Consider the following 12,250-nt stretch of genomic DNA (forward strand, 5'->3'; position numbering starts at 1 on the left):
TTGTTGTTAATAAGGTTTTAAATAAATTTAATTATGTTTATGGCAAGTTCATCATCCTCCTCATCGAGTTTTGATGTGGTGTGTGGACCACGTGAAAATGATGTATTGTGGATGCAAAAACAACATGTATCCCCAACATATTAGGAACGAGGATGCATATAGAAAATTAAGAATGAGACAAGCGATTCCAACTTATCAGGGTATAGAACAACCAATGGCAGAAATTATTCCTCTGTTACAACAGTCTCGATTATACACAACAATAAAATTGTGTAGAATCAAAATCAATGGAGGAATTGTAAATACCTTTGTTGAAAGGTGGAGGCCAGAGACACACACCTTTCATTTGTCGTGTGGGAAGGCCACCATCACACTACAAGATGTGTCTGTGTTGCTAGGTCTTCCTGTGGATGGCAATTCTTTAATTGGCAGCACAAATATTGATGGGATTGATATGTGTGAACAATACCTTGGAGTCAGGCCAAATGCTAATGCATTGGCTGACTAAAACACATTGAAATTAAGTTGGTTGGCTTCAGAATTTGCAAATATCCAGGACTATGTGGACGAGGAAGAGCACCTCAAAATGTTTGCACGTGCTTGGATTTTGAGATTTATTGGAGGTGTCTTGTTGGTGGATAAAAGTAGTAAAAGAGTCCCCATGAGATATTTGCAATTTCTAGTAGCTTTTGAAGGGTGCAGTACTTATGCGTGGGGAGCTGCTGCAACAGATTATAATGTGCAATCTATTGGCAGTTACATTCTCTTAATTCAATTGTGGGCATGGGAACGATGCCCTAAATTAGTCCCATCGATTGTGCCTCCACAACAACAAAACAATCCACTTGGCTATAGGTACACAATTTTTAAATTATAGACTTCATTTATAATTTTAATTATTATTGTATGTAACACATTATTATTTATTGTTGCATAATTGTTACACAGATGGTTAGAAAATAGAAATTCTCATATGGCCAATGATAGTGTGGAACACTATCGTTTTAAATTAGACACCATGAAAAAGGGCGATGTAACTAAGTATACATTTTTCAAATGAACAATGTTATTATTTGTAATTATTTAACGAATTTTTAAATTGCCTTGTAGTTTTTGTGGGTCCCTTACTCCGAAGAAGTCCAAGCGTTGTTGAGTCATTTATGTTTTGCTGGGTCTACAATTTGGAGATATGTAGTGCCGATGATTTGTTTCAATGTTGTTGAATGACATCAGCCAGATAAAGTCATGAGGCAATTTGGACTGCAACAACCTATACCTGGCCCTTCATTGCAACCTAGCAATATACATGGCCTAACACTAAAAGAAAAGAGTGGACATAATTGGAGGCGACTACAGCAAACGCTTAGTGAATGGAATAGTCGCTATGAAAGACGGTTTCAAGAAACGCCACCACAAGTTGGGCCCTTCAGTGTGAATTCTGAGTATATGAAGTGGTTTAGGCGTCAAACCAAATTGTATATCAGCCGACAACATGCAAGAAGAGGACTAATGATATTTATTAATTATTGTAGGTCTTACTTATTTATTTTTAATATTAAAAAAAGTGGTTATTATTTACATACATTTTCTAAATATATGTATTATTTAACAAGAATTTATATGCAGGGTGAAATTATAGAAACAATGCAGTTCATGTTGTCCCCATATAGGAGAAGGGTGTCAAATTTGGACGATTTGGCACCGTGCCTTGATAAGATGACTCTTTTAACTGAGGAAGAGGATAAAATTATTGAGGCACGTGAAGAAGCTCCTTCTTTGGTTCCACAATTTGAACGTCAACAGTTTGATATGTTGGGTAGGAGTGTGGAGACCCAAGGTTTAGGGCAACGTAGGGAAAGTGTGGATGCAGAAGCACATGTTATTCCTGCGATGCCAGAGCGCCAACATGGAATGTATTACACACCTGATCAGTTCACCCAAGAGCCGTCTCAAATGTCATCCCTGTATCCGTACCCATATCAAAGCGGAACTTCATCAGGTACGCAATTTTTGTATTAATTTAATTTATAATGTTCATTAATATTGTATTTTATTTAATTTATTGTTTATTTATTATGTTATATATTGTGATATGTAGATGCATATTTCATTGGAACGCAACCTCCGCTACAACCAGGATATGTTATGGCTGACTTATTTGGGTCTCTTTCTCCTGCGGGAACCCCTTCATTTGCACATGGTTGTCAGATATCAACGCCTAACGCCCCAATGGGCCCTCCATGGACTGTGTCGGGAAACATTCCTAACATTACTGATTTATTAGGAATAGATTTTGGTAATCAATTTTCTGTTAAGGCTGATGAAAGAAAAGGCGATAGGAGAAGGAATCCAGATTGACAAGCTCGGAGATGGGAGCGACCATGTGGGATGTCCTCCCGCCATAACACACATGATGATGATGATGATGATGATTGATTAGTTTTATTTTAAATTGTTTGAATTAATTAGAAGATGTTTGTAACAAAATTGAGCAAACAACATCAATAAAAATCATGAATTGAATCGGATAATGATAACTAATCACATGCAGACCATAGCGTTAACAACTGCCCTGATTAGATTGTAGAGGACAATTGCGTCGATTGTGTCCTTGTACACCATATCTACCACATTTTTGACAAGTTTGAGAAGGTTCCCTCCAATCCATCTCATTCCTTAACCGTATTGATCTTGGTCTTCCTTTCATACGATTAAAACTTGGATTAGGCACAAGTGTCCACGACGCATCAGATGGAGGAATCGCATCCTCGTTCCCCAGGGGCCACCACGGTGGAGAGTAAGCACGTAAGATGTGATCATTTGTGTATACAACATCTACGTATTGATAGAAGTTGATGCTGACAACACCACACACAGCGATAATATGGGAACATGGATAATGGTACGTACTAAATTGCCCGCATTGGCAGTAACGGTCATTTAAGTTAACTGACCACTTTTATGTACCTCGTTGAGACATAGGATCGTAAGCCTCCTCAACTTCAAATATTGTTCTCTGAATATCATAAATGCGGACAATGTGAGAACAAGCATTTTCTTGATTTTTCTGAATCTCTTTCATAACCTTCGAGCAATAAATCTAACCGCTTTGTAATTCTCTTTGAGCTTTACGATCGTGGTCTACAAAATATTGTCGACATCTATTGTATGTTGACTTCACAAGGGCAATTATTGGTATGTTGTGGCAACCTCTAAAAACTTTATTTACACATTCAGATAGATTAGTTGTCATATGACCGTACCTACGCCCTCCTCTGTCATATGCCATGGTCCATTTTTTTTTTTGAAATCTTGTCGATCCATGTTTTTATGGTAGGACTCAAATCACAAAATTTATCAAAATTCCTATCGAATATATGCTTGCAAGGAGTGTATCCTGCACGTTAGTCATTACCAATTTCAGTAAAATTATCATAAAAAATAAGATATATTATAAGACAAATCTTACCTAATTTTTTCAACATTTGTTTTTGTTTCTCATTCTTGAACTTGTGGTTGAAATTGTTTGCGATATGTCGCACGCAGTAAAATGATAAGCATGGGGAGGTTGCCACCCAAGTGCTTCATTAGCAATGACTGACTTTATACTTGCATGACGATCAGAAATAAGATATATACCATCTTTATCCGTGACATGTTCATGCAAGTGTGCCAAAAACCATGACCATGCTGTTAATGTTTCTCCCTCAACCACATCAAATGCGAGCGGAAAAACATGGTCATTTCCATCTTGTGTTGTTGCCATTAACAGCGTCCCACGATATTTTCCGTACAAGAATGTACCGTCGACTTGTATGATTGGCTTTCAATACTTGAAAGCCTCTTTACATTGACCAAAAGTCCAAAATACTCGATAGAACTGACAGTATTCACGACTCACCATATTGCCAACTACAAAATCATCGTCACATATTTGATAATACGATCCTGGACAATGATTTTGCATGTGTTTCAACCATGGCGAAAGTTGGCCATAAGATTCATCCCAATCACCCTACTCAATCATAATGGCCTTTTGTTTAGCCTTTCAGGCCTTTCTGTATGAAATTTTATAGTTAAACATACCACTGATCCTTTCTTGAATCAAAGAAATTTTCAATGACAGATCTTCTTTAATCATCCCTATGAAAATAATTATAACAAAAATTAATTATCAACATAAACCAAATCAATGATAAACAAACATGAATAATTAAAATAGTTAAAATCATACCTACTACACACGTAGCAATCAAATCAGAATCTAGTTTGTCATGGTCTTGTGTTATACTTATATTCAAACACTTGTGCGGTCCCCCCCACTGCGTAACTTTTCATGTATCAGTTATTTTAGATACAATTGCCCTCATATAAAAAGGGCATAGGATGTCATCATTTCAATTTGTGCAGCAAACAACATATTTTTGTGATTTTGATTCAACAACTTTAAAAGTTTGTTGCACTTTCATAACATATTGTTGCAGTGCATTCTTTTACTGCATTTTTGCTTTCAAATTTCATGCCAACAAACAATTCTTGGCCAATATTGAAGGTTGATCCCATATCGAAACCACATATATTTTTTTCATCCGGATGACTCCAATTAATGTTACTATAATTAGAAGCAGATTCCCAAAATGCAGTCCCACTTCCACATGCAAATAAATCTTAATATACGGGTTTTTCTCAAAAGTATTTATGAATTAGATATAAGATTAAAATATTATAAGATTAGAATATTATTTAATTAAATATACCTTCTTCATCTGTGTCAGATATATCATCGATATCTTCCTCCTCATCCAACGAGTCCTCAACATATGAATTAAATATCATGTAATCATCATCGTCAGAATCATCATCTAAATTTATTGCAAATCTTTGAACTTTTGATTCATTGCCAACTATATTATTCCTACATGATAATAGTAAATTTGCCACATTCAACGCAGAAGCACCGGCAGCATCTACTTCAACACACAATTCAATGACACTTATTTCTTGTTGTTGATGAAAACTTTCAATTATTGTTTCAACATATTCATCGTCACAAATTTGCAATACAATATATTTACCTACAACTAAAAATAGACAAATCATAGTAGATATACTTTCATTTTTATCTAATTTTACCTTATCACGAATTTTTTTTTAACCCATCAAAAGTTACACCTCGTTTAATTTGAATAGCTTTTTTAGGGCCTTCAAATATGATGTTGTTGTCACTTTGAAATATTCTTCCATTCAAATAAACCAGAACAATAATCGAATAACTCATTTTTATAATAAAACCTACAAAATAAATCAATAATGTCATCAATAATTTTCATTAACTATAATAACATAAAAAATAATACAAATTAATAAAAATTTAATAAATATATTACCGATTTTTACCCCACAGAAGAAATATCAACAAAGCTGTAATATAGAGAGAAAGAAAATTGGAGAGATGCGAAAATGTACCAGAGAAAGAAAATTGGAGAGATGCGGAAATGTAGCAGAAAGTGTGTCTCGTTTATATAGGCATGTATTGAGCTGGTAGTAATGGTGCAATACGTTGTACTTAGGTAATTTAAGCAAAGGGTTGCTCCAACTGACATGCCACAACACCTTTTTAGCTGGTCATGCGCTGTCCAAAGCAGTCAACACTGCCATAGCCTGTCCAAAAGTGGTTGTGCCACTGCATGTGTAGCAACCCATTACGCAAAGCTTTTGACACAACAAATCAATGCCACTTGTTAGCTCCCCGTTGAATTGCGCCTCTGCCTTTGGCGCAATACAAATAAAAACAGACCTCTCCAGTAAATAGTTTTAAAACAGCCCCCTTTTGGTAAATAGTTTCTAAAAAGATCCCAAACTGGTGCTTTTGCCGTCTCCACAGCAATTTCATATAGTTTAGTTGTGACATCCCAATTTTCGTAAACTAGATTAAGAAGGATTGTTATTTATAAATAAATAGAGTTTTAAAAAATATGATGAGATTTTATAAATAAATAAATAAGGAGATATAATTATTAATAAAAATAATGATTTGAGAGAAAATAAAAGGGTATTTTATTTATTTGTTTGATAGAGAATAAAATAAAGTTTATTTTTATAAAATAATAATAAATAAATAAATAGAGTAAATAATAAGTCGTAAATGCCCCTAACTATAAAAAGCAACATGCTAGGTCAGTTTTCAGACTGACTTCTCAGCCTCCTCTGTCTCACAATGTTGTTTCTTCTCTCTCCTCACAAAATCCTCTCTTTTTCCCGCAGACCACCTAACCTGTCTCAGAAAAACGATGATCTTGGAATCGTTCACCGTTGGATCGTCGTCAAATTCGATCACTACATTCGCAGCCCAATTACGAGAATTCTCACCGTTGGAAATTTTGATATCGTTATTGAGCTGAGAGAAATACCTTTCGCATTGTAGCATTTTCCTTTCCCGTAGAAACCCAAAACGGTTTCAGTAAAATTAAGATCTCAGATTTGTTAACCGTTGGATTTTCATGAAATTTGGATATGTTGTTCAAAATTCAATTGTGCACACGTCTACCGTTGGGATTTGCGAGATAATATTTGTGGATGGAGAAAAAGGAATCTCATGAAGACAGTACACGTGAAGGTTTCAATCTCTTTTTTGTCTCTCTGACGTTTGGGAATTCTATCGGAGCAGTCAGAAGAATAACTGAAGGAATCTCAGGGAACCGCTAGAGATGCTGCTATCGCTGTCGAAAGACACGTGAGTCCGCTTAGAGGTAAGGGATGAGTTATTTACAATTGGAAATTAGTGAGAACATGTGTAAGGATCCTTAGAGATATCAATTGAAATGAGTTTTGAGGTGTTTTTGTAATTTTCATTTTATCCTTATAATTATTACAGTGAATTATATATGTTTGACAGACCAATTTTTGTGAAATTGATATGCTATTGTGTTGAGCGTGAACCCTATAAATCGAGTACTTTTTCTAATTAATATGAATTGATGAAATAAAGTAAGGAGAAATTTAGAGAGAGATATTGATTTTGTATTTTCTCTTTTTCTTGCTGTTTAGGTTTTTATACATAATTTTAAAAAATTAATATCATAATTGAATCTGACCAAAGTGTTCATATAATTATTTAGAATTTGTGCATTGAAAGCTTACTTTGAAATTTGTGATTCAATATGATGTATGCTAGTTTATAGATATAGAGGTAGCTATTTATATTAATAATTTATGTAAATAATATTGTAGAGTGTTATAGTATGATTCCAAAAATTATTATGTGTTGGAGTTTGAGAATATTATGGTTAAATTTCATGAACATGTGTATGTTGTATCTTATGAATATCATTGGGAATGTTATGAGATGGTTGATATGATGTTATGAGATGTTAAAGTATGAACATGCTATTCGATTGTGAATAAGTGGATGTGTTAACACTTGATGTTACATTAATTATATCGTGAACTATGAATTATACAATAACCCGACCAATGTTTATGCGCAGTGTTAAAGAGAAAGTGTAGGTTCCTAGTTAGGAACCGGTGTTAAATTGTAGTGCAATTGTGTTAAACATGTTTGAAACATGAGTGTGAGGTCGTGGTATTGTATAATTCATGAGCAATGCTTATAAATGAAATATGTGATGAATTGTGGAATGATATGTTGCCTTGAGATTATAATATTGTTATTGAGATTGAGTAAAAGTGTAAAGTAGAACAGGTGTTGAATTGTGAGATACGTGAAAACATGTGATGGTGGATTGTGACATTATGAGATGTGAAATTGTGAATAAGTGTGTGATTAACTCTTGATGTGACATTATTTGTGTTGTAAGCTGTGAATTGTATAATAACCTGACCAGTGTTATCTTGAGAAAAGTGTAAATGCGTAGTGTTAAAGAGAAAGTGTAGGTTTCCTATTTAGGAACCAGTGTTAAAGAGAAAGTGTAGGTTCCTATTTAGGAACCAGTGTTAAATTGTAGCGCAATATGTTGTACGTGCTTAAGACACGAGTGTGAGGTCGTGGGTATTGTATAATTCACTAGCAGTGTCTGTGTGCTAAAATGATTTTAGGGGTTGGACCTGAATCAGGAAGGAGAGGCCCTGACGGACTTTTCGGAGTGTAGGCCTTGGGGGTCACCGGGTTTGAGTGCTCCTTTAAGCCTATGCTGATCCCATATGGTTGGAGCATTCTCGCAAAACATCGTGACCCTGACTGGTCTCCCTATGATCTTACTTAGTGAGAGTGACCTGGCAAACCCATTGTGTAGTGTGTCTTGTTATGTACTCCTAAGCGCCCCAGGATGGTTTTTCACTGACATGGTACCACATTGCATGTAGGCTTGAGTCTTAGCATAATTGTCTCATGCGCTTGCTAATTGTTTATTATGAAATTGAGGTGTTATTATGTCTTGATCAGAGCGTGTGATTCTTGTGTAATGTGATTGATGATTGAAAAGTGTGATTGATGGATGAAAAGTGAACTTTGAATGACAAAGTGGTGGAATTACGTGAATTACGTGTAAGTAAGTTTTATTTGGTTTATATGATATGTATATCTAGTTGTCTTGTTTCTCTATTAGTTAGAAATGTGATAATTCACTCCCAGTTTGCTGTTTGTGTTTGGATCCTGTGATGATCTTGAACTTTGTGTTCGGGGGAGCAGATGACTAGGTGAACTGCTTTAAGGAATATTGTGCTGAAGGATGTCAGGACACAACGCTCTGATAAGATGTGACATTGGGATACAAGTTTTTATGTTAATTTTATGATGTTAGTCTATTTTATTTCACCTCAGTGATTTAATAAAATATTTTTGTAAATTTTGACGGCCTTATTTTGAGCCGAATATGTTTTTAATGAGTTTTATTTGGTAATTGAAGTGAATGTGAACCTTTTACCCATGTGATTTTTTTTACCAATATATTTTATTTATTTATATATATGTCGGGGTAGAGGGTGTCACATTAGTAGTTGCAGTGAGGTTTCAAATAAGGGGAAAAGGTCTTTCATGTAATTTTTCTATAAAAAAAAGTCTTCTACATTTTGTTTAAGTACGTTTAAATATTGGATGTTATATTTTCCATTCATTGTGAGAGTGTTTTGAGGGTTTATTTGTAGAGCTGCTAGTGTTGATTTACGTTCATTATTGATGAACTGATTCCAACGGTAAACACGATCTGGGTCCTTCTCAATGCCAATGATCCTTGCTGCAAATTTCTTTCAACCTTCATAATCCCTAGCTTCCCTCTCACGCCCTTTCTTTTAGTAACTATTGAAATTTTATTAACTAAGGCTGAAAAGGTCATTCCATACTTAGTAAAATATTCACTGCACACAAATAACAAAAATATAAGGGTGTGTTTGATTTGCATTTTCATTTTCTATTTTTATTTTCTGAAAATAGTTTTCATTTTCAAAAGATTAGAATTCTGAAAACATGTTTGGTTTGACTTCTTATTTTTTGCTTTTAAGAAATAAAAACATTGAAAATCCGTTTTCAAAAGGAAATGTATTTTTAGATTTGCTTAAAATTACATTCTTTGCCACCGCGTTTTCATTTTACCCAAAATGGGATTCATGGTTTCAACTGAAAACACTGAAAACAAGATTTAATTGTTTCCAATTTGTGGTTCGTTTGAGAAAATATTTTCATTGAAAATGTTTTCAAAAATCCAACCAAATGCATTTTCATCACCATTTTCTATTTCTAGTGAAAATAAAAACTGAAAACAGTCAAACCAAACACTCCCTAACTTACCGAACAAACCTATTATTACTATAACGGTTATAAAGCATGTTCATTTTGTCATTTGAGTTATTTGTCCACCGAGGCAATGCCCTAAATTGAAAAGACAAATGAGATACTTCATATCAATACCTTCTTTGATAAAAAAAAAAAAAAGACATGAAATCTTAATTACATTTACTTGCTTGTGACTTACATGCTTAAAAATTGAAATAGAGTGAACGTGAATCAATGGTATGGAAGATTTTTTTTTATACCAAAATGGTTAATTTTGTAAAACTATTTACTAGTACGAGTGTTTTAGAAAACTACTTAGCAAGAGTGTTTTTTCCTAACCAGGATTTAAGAAGTGTCATTCAAAGTGACAGTGACATCTTGTGTTTTTCATTTATCTTGTAATAAGAAACATCACTTAAATTGGCACATTTTTTTCAAGTGTTTTATCGGCATAAGAGATGTGTCATCTCAAACTGACACTAAATACCTACAAAATGATACATATCGAGATTACACCTCCTATTGACTACACATAGGAATGACATCTCTTATATTGACAAAAAAAAATACAAAATGTCATTTTAAGGTAATATTTTTTACTTCCTACGTGATAAAAATCATCCCCAATAATTTAATAATTTTATTAAAGAGCCATTTCTTTGATTAGTTTTATAAAATAACTCATTTTAGTAAAAAAAAAGTTGTATGAAACCACTAAGAGCATCTTTAATGCAAGATATTAAGCAAAGATCTTCTACTTAAGATCTGGTCTTGTAGAGATCTTGCAACAAAGATGGTGATTAGATCTCTAGGGTGGAGAATGGGTTCTTGTAAAAGAACCCTGAAAATCTCTTCACAATGTTAAAAAAAAAATAAAAATTGCAAACAAAACCACATCAAAGGCAACAACCAATCACGGGAACAACAAAAAAAACACCAATGATACATATCGAGATTACACCTCCTATTGACTAAGAAGGAAAAAAAACAAAAAAGACAAACGAAAAAAATACCTTTGTCGGAGGAAGGTTGTGCAAGGGGGAGGGAGAAGGTTGCAGACCAGCGATGCCTAAAGGAAGAAGAAGGTCGCGCGAGGGGGGAGGGAGAGATGGAAGGTCACGTGAGGGGGAGGGGAAGAGTCGCGGGCCACCAGTACCGGAAGGGAGAGGGAAGGTCTTGCGAGGGGGAAAAGGAAGGTCCCTTTAGGGGAAGGGGAAAACTGAGAGAAAAAAATGAAGAGAGGGAGATGAAGAGTGTGCTGAGAGGGAGGAAGGGAAAAAAGGTGAAGAGGAGTGGGGAGATGAAGAGACACGAGAGAGGGAGGAGGAAAAAGTGAGAAGAAAAAAAAAAGGAAATGGAGCGTGTGTGAGATGATCACTTTACTATATGCACAATGACTGTTACTGTGTACACAGTAACGTTTGAAAATCTGGAGAAGAAAAATCGAACGACAGTGTAACGATTAGGAAAAAAAAACTGTCAGAAAGGGATTTGCATGGTATAAATTGGGTTCAAATAGTAACAATTTGTACACCCAATTGACATTCTGATTTTTCATTTGTGAACCTCTAGTATACAAATTCAAGCTCAGTTAATTTTATTTTCCAAATTCAATCACATTTATTTTTTTAAGATTCAAGGTAATTTTTTTTATTGAATTGAAAACAGAAAATAAAAATGTGTATTATGTAAATATATAGATACTAACAAATAATTTATTTTTAAAAGTCATCATATTTATTTAATTAAGGAGGAAATTAACAAACAAAGAGATATAAAATGAATCATTTTATTTGACTAAAATTTAAGAAAAATTAGATATTTTTTGTTTTTTCACCTTTTATTGTATTTTCTTTTATTTTATACTCCAACATGACTAATACAATTAGTGAAGTATATCTTATACTCAATTTTGTAGGTCGCATATATTGTATATTCCAACATGACAGACAACAACTACTTTCGCCATTGAGAATATAATGGAGAATTATAATTTATGCTCAATTTTGTAGGTTATATATTTATAACTTATAACTTGTCATATCCTTAACTATTGAACAACGACATGAAAATTGTAAAATGGTATGTAAGAAAATGGATTTAAAACTTTTATTTTTCACGTTCTTTAACACTCAAATGTTATAACCAATGTTATAAAAATTGGTTCGGTCATTGACTCAGTCGAGGTAGTGGGTCAGTGATCCAATCGGTGGACTAGTAATTAGTCCGGTTTGATCCAGTATATATTAAAAATTCAAAATTATATATATATATATATATATATATATATATATATATATATATATATATATATATATATATATATATATATATATATATATATACATATAACTTTATATGAATGAGAAAAATATATCTGAGGGGGTGACTCACTCACTCGCGCGCGCGAGAGAGAGAGAGAGTGAGAGAGAGAGTGTGTGTATGGAGAGTGTGTGAGAGAGTGAGAGAGAGAGAGAGAGAGAAGAGATATATACACACACACACACATACACATACTCTCTA

At 33.9% G+C, this 12,250-nt stretch overlaps 1 protein-coding gene across 1 annotated transcript; it reads left to right on the forward strand.

Moving 5' to 3' along the window:
• Nucleotides 1-1,691: 1,691 nt before the first annotated feature.
• On the forward strand, nucleotides 1,692-2,376 carry LOC121173491 (uncharacterized). The gene is made up of 2 exons (XM_041009343.1): nucleotides 1,692-1,999; nucleotides 2,099-2,376. Exons 1-2 carry the CDS (start codon nucleotides 1,717-1,719, stop codon nucleotides 2,356-2,358), a joined length of 543 nt encoding a protein of 180 aa, XP_040865277.1. The 5' UTR covers nucleotides 1,692-1,716; the 3' UTR covers nucleotides 2,359-2,376.
• The last annotated feature ends 9,874 nt before the right edge of the window (nucleotides 2,377-12,250 follow it).

Source organism: Glycine max, chromosome 14 (assembly GCF_000004515.6).
Source record: "Glycine max cultivar Williams 82 chromosome 14, Glycine_max_v4.0, whole genome shotgun sequence".
NCBI classification, from domain to species: Eukaryota; Viridiplantae; Streptophyta; class Magnoliopsida; order Fabales; family Fabaceae; genus Glycine; species Glycine max.

Bases quoted from the DNA above. Each gene is read 5' to 3' on its own strand.
- LOC121173491 (XM_041009343.1), top strand. From the start codon at position 1,717: ATGACTCTTTTAACTGAGGAAGAGGATAAAATTATTGAGGCACGTGAA. The intron at 2,000-2,098 runs GTACGCAATTTT...TGTGATATGTAG, and splicing joins TCAAAGCGGAACTTCATCAG to ATGCATATTTCATTGGAACG.